This window comes from Octopus sinensis, linkage group LG2, assembly GCF_006345805.1.
Source record: "Octopus sinensis linkage group LG2, ASM634580v1, whole genome shotgun sequence".
NCBI classification, from domain to species: domain Eukaryota; kingdom Metazoa; phylum Mollusca; class Cephalopoda; order Octopoda; family Octopodidae; genus Octopus; species Octopus sinensis.
In genome coordinates, this window is record NC_042998.1 from 116023422 (window position 1) to 116042690 (window position 19269).

At 34.6% G+C, this 19269-nt stretch overlaps 1 protein-coding gene across 3 annotated transcripts in view; it reads right to left on the reverse strand.

Moving 5' to 3' along the window:
- LOC115225708 (glutamate receptor ionotropic, kainate 2-like) overlaps positions 1–19269 on the reverse strand; it is a 1130247-nt gene that overhangs the window by 95089 nt on the left and 1015889 nt on the right. For all 3 annotated transcript variants that reach the window (XM_036499016.1, XM_036499022.1, XM_036499020.1), the window contains one exon: positions 7944–8105. In XM_036499016.1, coding sequence (XP_036354909.1) covers positions 7944–8105 — 162 coding nt within the window. The remainder of the gene's footprint in view (positions 1–7943; positions 8106–19269) is intronic.

A 19269-nucleotide genomic window follows, 5' to 3' on the forward strand; every position in this document is an offset into this window, starting at 1 on the left:
TATATATATATATGTATATATGTATATATATTTATGTATATATATATCATGTGTGTATATTAAACTTATGCTACACATACCTCTACGTATAGAGACAACATATGCAGATATATATATATTTCCATACATATATACATACATAGATATATAGATATATACGAGTACAATGTGTGTGTGTTTCTGTGTGTGATCGTTATCTGAGAAACTGACATCATTTTTTCTTTATTTTTCTGGAGCAATTTACCCATTCACGTACTCAGGCGCATGCATGACCGAAATAGCTTTATTTCATAGTAAAAATCCACCTCGTTGTAAGTAATTAGCAATTTAAGCAAGATATCTTTTCACATAATACAATGCTTCTCTATCTATTGTGTCGCAATATACATGATAGATATACTTAAAATTGCCGTCATTGTATTCATTCCAATCCTGTACAAGCTCACACACATGATATATATAGACATCGGGTCGGGTTATTTGCAATTTCAATAAAAAAAAATTGCTGCAGTTTATGAAACTATCTGATATTGAAAGCAGGAACAATTCTCTCTCTCACACATACATATATATATTCATGTGTGTGTGTACAATGCACACACATATATTCATATTTATGTATATATATTATATATATATATATATCTGACACAAGGCTAAATGATGCTGCAAATTTAGCTGCTGTTAGATAATTCTAAGATTTTGTATTCTTCCTCCTTGTGCTGTAGTAAAATCTCAAATATAAAATCGACGCATAAGTAGCAATGAACGACGTTGAATAAATAGCTTTAGGTTAAAGTTGCAAAAACATTGTGCTCCTGTAAATGTATCGCTTCCGCCCGTCTCACAATCTCTTTCTAGGTTTTATATCCTCGTTCTTCTCTCTCTCGTTTTTATATATATGTATACATACATACATACATACATACATCCATACATACATAAAGATGCACGCACACACATACAAATATAAATATAGATATACGTATTTGTCAGTAAGTATGTAAATCGTTGCATAACGAATTCGTGGCATAAAATTAATGCCGGAACTTTTATCATGGATATAAAAACTTTGACTCAAATGCATACACACACACACGCGTACACACACACGCACGCACGCACACACACACACACACACACACACACACACACATATATATATATAACTGTGTTTGTGTGTATCTCTGTGTATGTATATATATGTTTGTATATCCATGTATGTATGTGTAAGTACATGACAATCACGTCAATTTGTATATGTTAATCTTCATAGTCTGACTCATTCTTCAGTTTCTTATATCAGTTTGAAGAGATTTCAGGAAGGACAAAGGATTCTTACAGCAGAATAAGCGACTCCGATCAGTGCCAAATCAATTAGGGTAAATACAAATGTTCACCCTGCTTCAATGCGCACTGAGTGAAAAGTGTGAAAAGTGACGACGCAGGACTGTCGTGAAAAAAAGTTGATGGTCAAACATATGTATTAATACTAATGACCAGTATGTGCGGCTAAACGTAAGAAAAGTACTCGTAACGAAATCTTTCGTTTACTAGTGGACATAGTGCTGTAGTATTGGTTCCCATTGATAGGAATTTTTGAATGGAAGTTCAAATATGAAAGCATGGGCTTATGCATAATATATGTCAAAGGCAGACCTGACGTCAACTTAGTTTCATCTACATTATTTGGGAAATCATCCATCCATCCATCCATCCATCCATACATACATAGCATACATAAGCACGTGTGCGCACGCACACGCACACACACACACACACACACTCACACATGCGCATGCATTTTGAAAGCCCGTGATACAGTGGTTAGGATTTTGCACCTGAAGATCGTGGTTTCGAATCCCAACCGGCGGTACGTTATATACATTGTGTTCATTTCACTTTGCTCTTCGCATGACTGTAAATGGGTAACTCTGCGACAGAATGGCGTTCCGTTCAGTGGAAATGTAGGCAGGCGCCCTAGTCAACGGGATGTAATCAATCGAAATTTTATTGAAATTATTCGAAAACTAAAACAATGCCAGGAAGATTATTGTGACCGTCGGTGTATAACAACATCTGATAAGGTGATGCCGAAGCACACCCACACACTCATACATGCATATATAAAGTGCAAAAGTTACGAAAAACAAACAACAAAAGGTTGATATTAGTTTCATGCTGAGAAAATCGGTAAAGGAGGGAAATATCTTTAACGTTATGAGTATTCACCCTTTTCCCGAAGTTTAGCGGATGTTGAGCTTACAGAGGGACGCTGTAGGGTTCTAGAAGAAAGAGGTTGGAACTGAGGAACACACATACATAAATAAAATAATATAATATATTACGGCGATGCACTTGCTTAGCAAGTGACGTGAATCAAATAATTTTTGTGTGTTTTTAAATGGCTTATAAACTCCTTCCACTCTGCAATATAATATATGAAATATATAATATACGTGGCCCGTTAGCAATTCAAATCTAAAGGTAAATTAAGAAACGAGAGTACAAATTAGTTCCAACATGGCTAGAAAAAAGGTGTCAAAACACAACTCACAGCTGTTTGAGTGTTTTTCTTACCTTTCTTTCTAGCAATGCTGGTACAACTTTGTACCCGCTGAAATCTACAAGCTTTCTTTCTATTCTCTCTCTGTCTATTTTTTTCTTATTCCTTTCTGTTGAAGAGCGTAGGCTCGAAACCTAAACACTTTTTCATTTTCCGGAGCGTTAAACTAATACACTTGCTTGTTGTTCACACACCTATCTTCGTCTTTTGTTATTCTGCAAATTACAACTATATGTATGAGTGTGTGTGCATTCGTGTGTGTGCTAATGATAAAAATAATGTCAGTCACAAGAATGAGGTATATTTTCTTTACGTTATCTATATATAAACACGGAAAGTCTTCATTGCGTTTCAGTCTTTGTCTCGCGCATGATAATTTTTGAACCTCAACTGTAGAGAATCAAGTATTCTAAAGAACTAATTTCTTGAATGCGATGACTTAAATGTATTTTATTTCACTTCCTTTAGTTTCCTTTCTTTGGAAAATTCAAGGACTTCCAGCACATACATATTCCAAGGAAAACATCTTTCATTCTCTCTAACTAAGCTGGTTATTATTTATGTAGAATTGCATGCACTGCCAAAAATATTTACTCCTACATGGATAAGCAAAAATCAACGATTTACTATAAAAATAAAACCCCAGCTGACGAATAATTTCTACGAATTGCGAAATAAGGAACACCAACATAGAATCACAGATGTTTCGGATACAAATACACGTACACGCAGGTATATATTCACTTACTAGTTGGACATATGCAATATACCATTGATCTCTGTGTGTCTTGGTACACGTTCAGGTATGCTTGTGTCTGTATTGTTATTTGTATGTCTTTTTAAGTCCCACATAACCAATTCGATATTTACAGCCTATCGTTTTTACACCATATCGTTTTTATATTGTGCTATATGGCCACATTAAGAACTGAAAATATTTATGACCTGTCGGGAACCAAAGTACAACTAACCATTCCTTACCTTTTTATCTTACATCTTCTTTCTTCTACTCACACTCCTCTCAGCTATAATTATCCATTTAATTCCCATTAGCGTTTCTACCTGCCAATCCCGCTAAAGTAGTCTAGTATTTAAAAAATTTTTAATGTCACTGAAGTTTCTGATTTCACACTCCTTGCTTTAGTGTTTAAAAACCATAGCCGTTTACCAAAATTCTTAAAACCTACCCTCATTCCACATTCATACGCAACATTTTCATTTCTCTACATATTTTCATTACTGTAGTCACTTTTCTCACTTTCTTTTCATGAGTTTAAGATGAGCGAACGGTTGGAATATGAGGCAAATGATTTAATATGTCTCAACTATTACGCCTGTATTTTGTCTTAATCTTTCGAAAATGACTAGAATTGTTTTAATATTATTGTGCATTTCCATCCATTTATTAATGACTAAATTCGCTAATCTGGTACCAGTTTTCTTGCGCCTCAGTAAAGATGCAAACATATTCCAGCAATTAGATCCTTCTCCATGGGTCATACTTAAGGCGACTCGGCAGATCATAAATTTAAATTTCCCTGCGGTTTACTTGATTAGTTTCTATCCCTATTCAATGGTACCACATACAAAACATGGGATCCAGACGCGATGCAGATGATACGATACAGTTGTTCCACAGGTGACCGAGACATCTAGCCAGCAGTAGACCAGGAATAATTGTAGATCCAGGAACCCAGAGTCACAGATGTCAACAAAAAGAGTTGGTATGCGGAGATTGAATGTCTAACGACTAGTGTCGGGACGTGGTTGAAATTATGGTGAGGAGGTCGTAGTGCTATAATCAGGTCAGGAATATCATTACAGGCTGATGAGAGCTGCTTCTAGTCTCACGTAAACCATTACTGCCTGTATTATGGTCGGGTGGTCGGCGACTAAAGCTGCTCCCATCCACTTGCATAACTCTCTACTCTTGTAAGGAGTGTGTCTGCACACCTAGAACTAGAAACACGACCCATGGAAGGGCGGAGGAACCGCTAGTGGAACGACTGAATCCAGTTGGGGAAGGCAACGCCAAACGACCCCAACAAATCTGCAAAGGGAATAATGTGAGAAAGTCAGAACGAAGTAATACTATAGCTTCATCCGATGGGAGACCTCACATTTCATCGGGAGGAGGTTGATGGTAGTGTCATCATCATGATGCAAAAGTATACGATACATGACGACATTATATACTTATCTTTGCGTAAATATGTGTATATGTATATGTGTATGTATGTATTCACACATGCATACACATATATGCATATAGATGCATATGTAAGTGTATATAAAAGTGGCGCTCTGTCGGTTACGACGGCACGGGTTCCAGTTGATCTGATCAACGGAGCAGCCTGCTTGTATAATTTACATGCAAGTGGCTGAGTACTCGTGCCTTTAACGTAGTTCTCAGGCAGCCAAGGCTGGTCCATTGGAATACAGTACTACTCATTTTTGCCAGCTAAGCGGACTGAGGTAGTGTGAAATAAAATAACTTTCTCAAGGACACAACAAACCACCGGCAATCGAACTAACGAATTTACGATTATGAACCGAATATCTTAACCACTAAACCATGTGCTTTCATTAAGTGTATGTGTGTGTGTGTGAGCGTCTATGTGCATATGTGTGTATCTGTATGTTTGTGATCGTCGGTATATTTTTGTATGTGCTTAGATCTGTGAATCTGTATCTGTCATTGTGAGAGTTCCTGTAAATGCATATTCTGTCTTTGCGTATTCATGTGCAGTTGAGTATGCTTTAACGAATGATGCACACACATACACATATAAAAAAAATCAAGCACACACACACACACACATATACATATCCCATAAATACTGTTTCATATGAGCGACGAAAAGATATTTGAATTGAATTTCTGTATTTCCCTTATAGCAATTAAACCAACCAATTTCTGGATCGATATTCAACTGTGGAATATTACAAGTTCCAATCTTTTGCGATCTCTATAAGATGGATCACATGATGATTGTCTTCACGGTTACACAAAGAAATTTAACCATTATCTATGCCATCAGAGAGTAGTTTATCGGCAAGGCTCCAACATTCTAAAAGCGAAGGTCACTCCAACCGGCATTCACTATTGATGTTTCTGTATTGTTCAGTCAAACCATTTGTAACGGAAACTACTGGATATTATCCAGGGAAAATGCATTTTCTATAGAAAATCGACAACTATATTCAAATATATACGTATAGTGCGCATTATGCATATATACAAATGCACTAATTGGCACACATGCACGTACATACACATATATAAGCACACTCGTATCTACGTACCCACAACCACATCGAATATAATCATGTACTCCGATGTGAATCTGTATGTACATGTTATGCGCATGTCTGATTTCATATATGTTGTACGTGTGATATTGCTTCAACAAGTGTAGGTTGAAAGATGTTAATGTGTATATATATATTAAAGCGCTCCCACTTGTGCATGTCTGTTTATATGAACGTATAAACGTATACACGGTGTTGTGATTAAGTGTGCGTGTGTTTGCGTCAGTTTATAAGTGCATAGTGTGCATGTGTGTGTGTGCAAGGAAGAGAGAGAACGGGGCGAGAGAAAGAGAGAGAGAGAGAGAGAGAGAGAGAGAGAGAGATAGAGAGAGATTGTATTTGTTGCAATGGGAATGATCGTATCATTATTAAGGAAACTATTCTTTAGAATTTCGATAAAAATTATTGCGAAGCACTGAATATAAAAGATGCATTAACGTAAGGTGATTTGCGAGGACATGATATTTTCGTAGAGTCCCTTGCAATACAGTTAGAACTCTATAGTTCCCACTTCCTCCAGCACCTTCCATAAACTATCAGTGCCGCCACTTCATGAAGTGAATTGTTATTGGCCTGTGCAGCTGTAGATGGTGGGCAAATGTGGATTAATTTGATTTAATCGCTAAAATGTGTTTCTTGTTTATTATCGAAACTCGATAGTTGATCGAATATATTTCGTGTACACTGAGCATTGCTTATTTTAACAATGTGCAGTATTAGGAGTAAGTCTTCCATCTTTAATCATGTTTTTAATAGCCACAGAAAAGTCGTATTTTAAATTCAAATACACACAGACACACATATACACTCTCTGGGCATCTGTCTGCCACACTCAGAAGCGCATACACATGTTCATCTTTTTCTGTATTTGAATATATACATATATGAGCATATGTGTAACTAGACAGCTAAAAGTTTATTCAGGCACAATCGGCCAAAGACAAAGCGGAAAACGATCATAACTTTCTATTGTCCCCTAATGGAGTAAGACTTTTAGTCATACTCTTTGTTCTTGATGTAGTAGACAAGAAGCTGGGGCTTCCATCACAGTGCGTAAGACCAAAATGCTTCAGAGTAGGACAGCATTAACCACCTGCCCTTGATGTGAACATATTAGGCTCAAAGTGTCAATTCCCGACAACAGCTTACATCTATTAAATAGTTTGGTATCATTTGAAATGTGCAATAAAAATCTTTGAGTACGAAGCTTTAAAACCGAGAGATTCAAATTGATGCACAGTTTCTAACATATTAGGCAAATATTATAACCACAGCGCTGTACGGATCATAAAGAGAAGTGTTCAGAGAACTGGGTTTCCGGAGTGTTTTTAACCAGCATTGCCTTTGTGGTATTCTCAATGTCAGGTTGAAGGATTACAGAACCAGCAACGAGGCAACAAAAATGTTGATCGATGCCTTCAAATGCCACATAGAAATACTATTCTGCAACCACATTTCTACACTTTGTTTGTGAACTAATACAGGCACGTGCGCACACAAACCAACAGACATACATAAATGCATACATACATATATACATACATACATATATACATACATACATACATACATACATACATACATACATACCTATATACATAAATACACTCATATACACATATATTTGGTGAGGACTCAATCAGTGGTTATAATCTGATGACTGTAATAAAGCCAAAATTCCGAATTCACAGATTATTCCATGTAAAAATACGATACACTACTTTTATGTATGCGTTTATACTAATACTACTGTGTGCGTGTGATGCAGATGGCTGTCTCACAAAAAGGTATAAACATCGGTGAGACTTCCAGTAAGCCAATATTTCATTCAAATAATCTATATCTGATCCGGCACTTTTTAAAAATATTTTCAATTTTGGTTGCTGCAAATTATTGTGAAAGACAATTGTCTCGTTAGAAGCATGTAATACAGGAAAAACGTTTTGAGAAAATTCTATAACATAATATTAAAAATTAGCTATACAAATTATATCATAGATATATCTAATTCTGTAATTATTTGATATTGCTAAAAAATATTTTAATCACGTCTTATATTACTAACCTCGATTGAAAGTGGAGCCAAAAAGGCGAACAATTGTGGGGGCTGTTTTTCGGGTTTCTTAAACAGAATGGTGATTCCGACATTAAGGAAAGGTTTGGTAAAGTCAATTACTTTCTCTCTCAGGTAAGTGATCGACATGCCTCCCACGGCCAAATCAGCATTCTGAAAAGATAAATAAAACGGATTAAATTTAAGGAAACATTAATTGACCCATTCATTTATGCATATGTATGTATGTATGTATGTATGTATGTATGTATGTATGTATGTATGTATGTATGTATGTATGTATCTATCTATCTATCAACCTATCTATCTATTATCTATCTATCTATCTATCTATCTATCTATCTATCTATCTATCTATCTATCTATCTATCTATCTATATTTCTAGCTAGCTAGCTATCTGTCTGTCTGTGCACGCGATTGTGTATGTTAAATTGGAAATCCATTTGTACTAACAAATTATCAACCGACGCAGTGAATTTCTCTCAGATGCATGTGCATGAGCAAATACGTAGTTTAGTGCGCATGAATTCATTGTACGCATGAACATAGTACACTTTTTTTTTCTGTCCACACTTTCTCTCTCTCATTCTTCATAACACACGCGCGCGCATATACTTATGATAGCTGCTGACTCGTTATCGAATACAACTAACTTTCTGGAAAGAAATCCTGATGAAATTAAATGTTATGCCATTTACATTATGAAACAGACATACTTTACATTAAGTCTATGACCCACGTCCTCTCCTATATACCGTTTTAATGTTTCAAATTTTAGAAAATAATCAGCCATTATTTCTTGGATAAGGAGCTCTTTATGGCAATATACAATTATACATACATTCACTTTTTCTAACAAACACACACACGGGCGCACACGTGTAAACACACATAAATTAACAAAACCGGTGGATTTTTGGACACATTACCTTCATAAAATAAAAAAAGAGATTATACTAAAATAATTAGTAAGCGTATTGGACTATATTTTATAACCGGTGAGTGTATAGATTGCAGTGGGGTGTATGTTAGAATAATAAAAACTGACCATCTAAATACAGTTTTGAGTTATCATAGTTCGAGGACATTTTGTTTTTGTTTGTTTGTTCCTTCTCGAGCCATGCCGGGCTCATATGGGCTGGTTTCCCGATTTCTTGGCGTATAGTTTCCCAACCTGTACGGGACGCCGGTCCGTCGCAGGTGAGCTGCAAGATGCAGGAGGAAAAAGTCAGAGAAAGTTGTGGCGAAAGAGTCAGCAGAAGTTCGCCATTACCTTCTGCCGGAGCCGCGTGGAGCTTAGGTGTTTCGCTCATAAGCACACACACCGCCCGGTCTGAGATTTGAACCCGCGATCCCTCGACCGCGAGTCCGCTGCTCTAACCATTAGGTCATGTGCTTCCACTGAGGACAATAGACGGAATGGGAGTAACAAAATTAGCACTAGGGGATAAAGTGTGACGCACAGAAAAGGCCAGAGTATAGTTGTTGTCAATTGCTTTCAAGTTTTGGTACAAGGCCAGAAATTTTGAGGGAGAAATAGGTGGATTACATCGATTACAGTGCTCAACTAGTACATATTTTAATCGACCCCGAAAGGATGAAAGACAAAATCAACTTCGGTGGAATTTGAAGTCAGAACGAAAAGAGGAACGAGACGGGGCTAAGCATTTCATAATGCTAACGAGTCTGCCAGTTCCTCGCCATAATGTATGATAATGTTGATAAAGAATAAGAAATCATGTCTGTGTACCAGAGTTGTGTCAGCATCGTGTGTTAATATAGGAGTGAGTTTTGATATATATTTATATCTATATTTGTGTGTGTGCATGTGTGCATGTATGTGTACGTGTTTGTGTGTGTGATAATATGAAATATTTGAAGTGTAAAAGTGCGATTTATTTAAAATGACTTTGTAATAGTAGCAGTTAGTATTAATAAAAACTAAAACCAAAATTCTTATAAGAAGCGTAATGTTGAGCAATCTTAGTATAACGTCTGAATATGTAGTTTTTCATTGTATAAGAAAATTAATTCAATGATCTGAATATAAAACTTGTATTGTATATTGTTACGAAAACGTAAAAACAATTCGAACAATATTCTGTATTTTGAAAAATATTTAATTGAGTCTAACTATGTAGTGGAACATATTAAAGTAAGGAATAATTTATACCATAATCAAAATGTAAGATGTATTTTATTCCATATGAAGCGATGAATTAAAAGGAAAGTTAGAAAATAAATAATTTGGTGAGAAGAAATGTAAAGGGAACGAGCCCGAGTTTATATAGATGACCATTCTTAATTCGAATAAATTTTAATTAAAATAAACAAATCATTGTAGATGAATTCAAAACAACCTTCGTAATGCAGAATTTCTGTTCGGTATATTCTTTCAGAATAAATTCATTTCATCAGCATTGTTTCAAGTAAACGAATATCAGAGCTTCAATTATTTTAGCTAAATGTGCTAGAAGTTCTTGGGCAGTGTGTCGTCGCGTGATCCACTTTCACTATGCAGTTTGATATTACATTGAAAGCATTACTTAAACATTGTTTCAAATTAACAGTTGCTGCCAGAATGCCCAGGACCATATAGAATGTGTTTGATTTCTAATGTTGATTTGATTAAAATTCTTATCGCTTTTTGTTGTACTGCAACGCTATCTATAGACAATCGCTTTAGTGTTTTATCTTCCATTCAAAAGCAAAGAAATGCTACCATATTTTCCATAATATTAATACGTATCTATGAATGCTTTGAACTGACTGAATATCCCGCTATTATTTTGATTTCCAGCATTCTACATCTCTTATTTGTTATAAACAGTTGATCCGTTATTTAGATCAAATGAACCAGCAGTTTCTATCGAACGTATGGCGTTTTGAAGCTGATATTTTGCAGAAAAGACAGTGGAGCTAAAAAACATTATATATATATATAATATGTCATAAGTAGTTGGTTGTTATAATAAAACTCTGTAATGCTCGTGTACCGCCATGATTTTGTACTTTTACATACTTTTTGACTGATTTTGTCAGGGTGATGAGATGTCATATCGCCACTTCTGTATATGCTTCTTGCCTTGGTTGTTGGCCCGTTTGGTGCATGAATGAGTTTAACACTGCATCCCTCAATTGTATCACATGGCGAGCCGTTGGTTCATCCGTTTTGAAACCATCACGCCCACGTAGTGTAGGTTTTTAATTTGTTTTGGCAAGGCATTTAAGAGCTGTGGGCCTTTGAAACTTTGGGTTTTGCAGTACCTTGTCCTGAATTTAGACGGGGCGGATGGAACATTTCGTACAATGCAATGGCGTCCTGTTCAGTCATTTGTATAACACTCGATGACGAAATTAGGTACTAGCTCTTTCAGAATCTTTCAAATGTATTACATACATCTCGTGTCTACACTCCTGGGAGTAAAGTCGTAGATATTTAAACCCCTCCCTGTGGTTCATCAGCGGCAATGTTACAATATATGTAGTGTAGTGATGTCGGCCTGCTATGCGGTGACCACAGATATGAGTAGTAGTCCAGGCGGCTGAGAACAAACATCTTTCACAGTGTCAACACGACTCTTTGATCCCTTGTTTTGGAGGACCTTTGTGTGCATCCTGCCAGTTGTCTGCACATGCAAGTAGTGTGCATATGAAGTGATGCATCATTACGCTTACTGATCTTCAAATCCTTCCGTGACTCTGAGATTTCAGTGACTTCGGTCCTTCTATATGCAGATTGTGGTGCATTTGTGAACTGATAGCGCAGTGCTTGAGAATTTCCAGCATTAATCTGCTTGTTGCATTCTTCAAACTACTTGTATATTGCATGTAAGCTTGCGAGATCGTCTGGGTTTTTATTGCCCGTGATAGTTTTGCATCATCGGCGAAGCTATTGAGAGTAGCTGTCTGAGTGGCCACGAGCACGTCTAAGAGAGCTATTATAAACAATTCATTGGGGAATGTCATTCAGAATTTGTTTCATCAAAGAAGACACCATTTGCTGTAGCTGCCTCACTTCTATCTTTTAGGAAGTCATGCAGCCACTATCCCAGTTTACCAGATATAGTTCTGTTACTTTCTTTCAATTGTTTCAGTGATTAAACTGCGAAAATGCTGAGGCACCTACTGGAAACATTTTAGTCAAGCGAATGAAGCTTAGAACTTATTTTTAAAACCTGATACTACTTACATTTTCGGTTCTTTTGTCGGATCACTAGGTTACAATTGTTAAACAGTAGTGAGCTACAAACACAAAGGCACTCACAAAACATGCAAACACAAACATACATACGCAGTTCCCCTCTACAAAATTCCCTTGGAAGGATTTGTCCGACACAAGTCTATAATAGAAGACGCTTGTGCAAGGTGTCAAGCAGTGGAAACCTATGCCGTAACCATGTGGTTGTGATGTAAAGCAGCATTCTGTACTCTATATATTGGGTTGGAAGTGTCGAGAAATATATAGTACCAATGCAAAATAATATTTAGGAAAGTTTATGCCAATGGAGTTTAAGAAATAAATGAAGAGTAAGCGGTGAATAATAATTTTTAAAAATATTAACCAATATATAATTAAAGAAATTGTTAATGTTAAATAAGCAGAGATATATAATTTGATAGGCATTTTCAGTAGAATATTTAATAATTAAATGTGCATAAACATAGATGGGCCAACGGGAAAATTAAGTTAAACTAAAAATAGTTAACTATATAAAGATAAGATGTTATAAAATATAAAAATTCTTGGTCATATTCTTTTTCATTAACAGAAAAGTTTCGATTAAATAATACTTAAATTGAAAAACGCTTTTTATCGAAATACATTATGGAAATTAGGTATAAATACCGTAATTTTTAATTATGAATTACAGTTATTAAATTCAGACTCCCCACAAAAAAGATATATTATCTAAATAAATGAAATTAGTTTCGTTATACGATATATTAAGAAATTTAACCCGAATTCTCTCTATATTTTTTAATACAAAATATTGATATATGTCGTTTTATATTAGTTTTGGGATGGGACCAGCAATATCGGGGTACGGTTAAGTCGACTACAACAGTTCCAGTGCTCAACTAGTACTTATTTCATCGAACCCGAAAGGATGAAAGACAAAGTCGACCTTGGCGGAAATCGAACTTGAAGACAGACAAAATGTCGCTAAGAATTTGGCTAGGGGTGCTAATGGTTCTACTAGCTCACCGTCTTAATGCCTTTTACTTCAAAACCAAAAACATTTATGTTCCCTTATGTAAGTATCTTTGAATTTACTCCACTTAAATCTTTTTATAGACAACATAAGGCTAATATTCTACAACATCAATATTCTAATATCAGTTTGTTTCACCTTTGTTAAAGATGGCTAAGTAACATGATTATTTATAGGGCTCCCATTTTTCATATTTCTTTAACTTTTGAAATACTCATTTATGTAAATGAGTTTTCCACTGTCTCGTTTTAATATGCTTATCCGGATGTATATATAAAAATTTTGAATTTAGTTCACGGACAACTAGGGTTCCGCGGACCTCAGATGTAGCTTGTTACCCTGGGTAAGGCCATAAAGAGTAAAACACACCCACTACTTATTACACGGTTCCTTATGGCTAATACATACATACATACATACATACATACATACAGACATACATACATACATACATACATATATAAAGCTGAAGTTGTCTGTGTGTGTGTGTGTGTGTGACAGGTTTAGTAGCCTTCAACTAACAGTATCTCCTGCGGCGGAAATTGACAAAATTGAGAGTATGATAGAAGGCTTGTTCTTCATTCTGTAAAAGAAAAAAAATCAAATTGGACTATGTTAAGACTAAAAATTATTTACATCAAAAAGGTGCTATTTTTTACGATTTTTTGACTGCTGTGTCGCCATTTTCGGTGTATTTCAACCAGAAAAATGTTCACTTATAGAGAATAACAAGCTACGTAATGCAAAAGTTTTACTTTTTAAAAATTCCAATTCTAAAGGGTCGAAAATAATTTTTTTGTGATGTCATTGGTTCTGAGCGAACGACGGATCAGCTGATCCAATGCAGAGGAGTAATATTCGCTGCGTGAATGCACTAATACTAATATACTTATCTTTTCTAGAATATATGTGAAACTTCCTTGAATGATCAATGCTAAATCAGTGTCTTTGTAATACTGTGCATAAAGGAGTTTTGTACATCATTGGAGCTGCGGTTTTCTGTTCTGTATCTCGGGCAACAAAAGTAGGAGTGATGTTTATACTTCGTTCATTATGCTGATGAAGTTCACGCTGAACTCGAAACACTTGCTTAGATTAGATTAGCTCATGCTGAGCATCATTCTCAGCAGCACATCATTCTCGGTTGAATGAGAAGATGCAATGTTAACGGCGCTTCTTTTTTGTTGGTTTAAGCGATTCTTATTTGTGGGTGTGGCACTCGTAGCAGTTGTGCGATCTGCATGCTGTTATTCTCAAGTCAAAACTTCAATGGGTATGTTTTCATTTTACAGATGTTTTTAGTTATACGTGGTGTAAACTAGTCGATTTTATTCATTTTACAGGTACAACAACGATTCATGTTGCCCACCCGTTTGACTTCAAAATAATTTTTTTTTGTAACCACAAACTGTTCTTACCAACGTTTCGGATTTTCCTTTACTTTTTCTTAATGGATACTGTTGCAGTGTTAACTTCTTAAAATATTTTCAATGCAGTCCGAAACTTGAGTTTCATTTTGCTTTAAATCTACAGGTACTTTTTTTCTCCATAATGATAATAGAAGGAATATTAACCAACGATACCAACAATTTAAGTCGGCATTACTCATTTGCAGCACATTCAGAGCAAACTGGAGCATCGCCACACTATATTGCTAGTGTATATATATATGTATATATATATATATATATATATATATATATATATATATAATATATATATATATTTACATATATATGTATGTATGTATGTATATATATATATGCATGTATGTATATATATATATGTATGTATGTGTATATATATGTATATGTGTATATATATATATATAAATTATTTCTTTATACCTTGTGTCTATATATATATATATATATATATATAGACACAAGGGATAAAGAAATAATTTTATTCTCAAATGTAGGATAATGCTAATAATGCTAATAATATAGCATGAGGAAGATAAACTATCCATATTTGCTGAAAAATCTGTCGGCGGCCAGCCATGAGACTCCAACTCACATCAATGTGTTTACGCGTCCACTGCCTTACCATTAAGCTAAACTGCCTCAAAGACAAATTCTTTAGCGCCTTATAAATCTAGATTTATATATCCTAAATTTGCAGAAGAATTTGTCGTTGGGTCACTTTAGGTTGATGGTAAAATACTGGACACATAATCACATGTATGTGAGTTCGAGTGTCACGGCTGACCGTCGACAGATTCTTCTGCAAAATAAGGATAGTTTATCCTGTTCATGCTTAATATTAGCATTATCCTGCGTTTGAGAATAAACTTATTTCCCTATCTGTATCTTTCAATACATCTCATCTCTTCTAAAGCAAACTTCATATATGTATGTGTATGTAGTATTTATCTTTCTATCTGTCTGACTGTCTCTCGTTCTCTCTCTTTCTCTCTCTCTCTATACACACATATGTATAGAGGGTATGATTACAATAATAATGATGAATTAGTTGTAATAATGTTCCTGAATTTACGCGTAAATATCTATAAAGAATTTACAAGACATACCTTTAAACTCATCATCTGATGTTTAAAGATATATGGATATGAAAACAATGACTATTAAGAGCCGGCAGCAATATTGACAAATACCTACTTTTTGATTAGCACACATCACGAATTCTAAAGAAAGTGTTAGAATCTTCATGATAATGAAACAAAGAAAGTGAGACAAAACATCATCAAACTTTAAAATTGTAATAGAATAACTAATTCTTTATTATCATATAAAAATCTATATTGTATTTGCGTATTCGTATTGAGTAGGTATACACAGTTATGTTTCGGTGAGATTCATATACTTCTATATGTTGCATTTATTATATCTTTGATTAATTTAGTATTTATTTGTCTGGGTGATGTCTAATCTGTTTTGTATCTCTAAAAGTCACAACAATCTGTGAATGTTGTTCACCTTGAGAGTAAGCGATAAGAAATTTCCAAAAGTTATCGAGTAATACCAACAAATGATGATTTCTCATAAAGATTATCACAAGAACACAAATATAGATTTTGTTTCTTCAGAAGAGAAGCGTCGAAAGAATCGCAATAGTAAAAATGATGTTTCAAAATTTGAGGCGAGGCTAGCAATGTTGAAAGTAGGAGGTTAGTCGATAGCATCATCCCCAGGACTTGACTGGTATCTTATTTTATCGAGCCCGAAAGGATGAAAGTAAAGTAGAACTCAGCAGGTTATGCATGCAGAACGGTAAGGAGTGACAAATTACTGATGTGAAATATTAAATATTATAATGAATATCCTCCCCAAAATTATTTATATAGACTTCGGTGAGAATTCGTTAAGTATATTTATTCAAAATACAAAGCTTCTTTTTCAGTAAACAGATAACAAACAGAAGATAATTCTTCAGATTACATGAATCCTTTACCTTGACACTTATAGCGGTTTTTGTAGTAAAATTAGTATTTTACGCAATTAATTCCGTGCTCAATGATTTCAAACAGAACTCTGATTATCCTGGCACACAAATATTGTTTAACATTGAACTTCATATGAATACATGATTCAAACTTCATTAGGCATGTGGAACTCTTCTATTCTCCTATGAGTCAAAGGATTCTGACGTTAGACTACCTTTCGTCTCATTAGATTCTGATTTTCGCCTTAATCTGTATTTGAGCATTCTGGCCCATTGCTTAGATTCAGTACATATTAAAATTAAATAAAACTTGACATTGTCAGACAGAGAATTCAATACAAATTAATTCGTTTTCATTTCGACAGATACCATTAAGAAATATGAAAACAATACAAAACAAACTGGAACTACGATATAGTTGGGTTTGATATCTTGTACGAAGCGTAAAGTAAACGCACGTTCCGCTTTTCGAATTCCCTGAGTTTTGTCAGGAAAAAATGAATTTCTCCTCTGCCCGGATATGTTGCCAAAATACTTGCAACAAATTCCGCTATTTCACCCTAATTCCAGGAATTATTTGTCAGTGAGACAACGTAAGTGATCAAAAAGCCTAACAGTTTAGTACATATTGAAAAATACCTTGTTTCCTAAATCAACGTAAGGAATCAAAGTATCACAGAACAATGATTAATTTGGTGCACATCAAATGACCGGCAGGAATTTCTGTGAAAATGTGGATTAAATAATCCATTAATAATAAAAGTTTGGGGATAATTTCAAATGTTCGGTTTAAAATTTTAACACTCATATATTATGATCACGCTGTAAAAACAAAACAACAATAGAGATTGGCCGGATTAACCCCTCTTTCCCCCCTTTCCAACAAAACCCATGGGGAAACGATTTTTTTTTATTTATCACACAGACATAAAATTTTATATACATTACAAAGTTATACCTTATAATAAAACATATGAACACATCGCTGTATAGTATTTTATAGAATAATTAATTTGCATCACTATCGCACTCACATATATAAATTAGGCAGACCGTTTGGACTCCGCCAGGGTTTGTTCACTATAAAGAGTAATAAACGAACTAATGCTAACTCTGTGAACCGAGGTTGGATAATCCTTCTCTGAGGATGTTCTAACAAGATATGAAATTGGTTACATCGATTAGGTTTTTCCTCCGCCCACGGAGAAATAACACTGAAGATGCATCTACTTGTTTTACTTTCTACAGCAAGCAAACGAAACTATATTTTAAAAGAGAACTGAAATAAATAAATAATCACACACACATATATACATGTGTGTGTGTGTGTGTGTGTGTGTGTGTGTGTGTGTGTATAAGTACATATAATATGTGTGTATGTATACATATAGATATATGTGTGTGTGTGCATGTGTACATATATGTATACATACACACACAAAGACCTTTATATGCTCAAACACACTTTGAAACATGGTAGTTTGACGTTATCAACTAGAATAAAGTCCTCACGAGGAGAAAAAAAAACATAAAAAAAGAGAATATTGAATATTTCGACTGTGTGTAACTGATAGCCAAGAATAAAAGTAGTATAGCAGGAAAGGACGGAAAGATGGAGTAGAAAGAGGGAGAGAAACTGATGTGAGGAAAGAGACAGAAACTAGAGGAACGGCGAAAAACTAGGAAAAGAAAGTAAAAAATAAGCAAAGAAATATAAAAAGATTTTGTATACCGATAAATTGCGTTACATAAACCGGACTTAAGTAAGTGGTAACTTATATAACATTAACATCTGCTTTATCTTGACAGATTTTGATCACAATACGATATTTCGTTAGTGAAGAGTATACACAAATATTTTGACATTGGATATATTTTCAGGTATAAAAAGGTTCTTTCGTGTTTTGTTGTTCTGTTACGAAACATTTATCGATTTATATATTGGTGAAAAGAAATCAACTTTAATCATTCGGGAAAGACGGAAGACCAAAGAAATCTTTTATACCAATTTTACTATAGATTTGACGGAATAGTACATCTTGGATATAAATAATGCTGTCAATATATGTGTGTATATATATATATATATATATATATATATATATATATGTGCGTGTCTGAGTGTGTGTATGTATATATATATATATATATATATGTATGTATATATATATATATATACAAAGATACACACGCATACACTCACTATTATATTGACGCCGTTATATCCATCCGAGATTAAGTATTCCGTCAAATCCATGTATATGTTTCTATGTGCATATGTGTAGTGTGTGTGTGTGTGCTTGAAATGTGTGCGGTTGAAAGTATTTTTGTAATATGTACATTAGAACAGTTGGCAAGAGAAAAAGTCGTTGGCGAGGGAATGTGGAGAAGGAGACAGCATTGCAGGGTAAAAAAGCTGTTGCCAGCCTAGTATCAATTCTTTATTGAACAGAGTTCACTTTACTTTTAATGTGATACTTTGTTATATATTTGAACTATTCTCCTTCAATGGGAAAAGTCTATGAATGGTGGTAATGGTGAACAATTAGCGATGAATATAAGCAAACCGTATTAATCTGAGAATGATTTCTTGGTCTTAATTTTTTTCATTTCTTTGCAGTGTATTTTTTATATTTTATTATATATTTATTTACTTATTTATTACAAAAATCAATATGTTACTAAAATACAATAC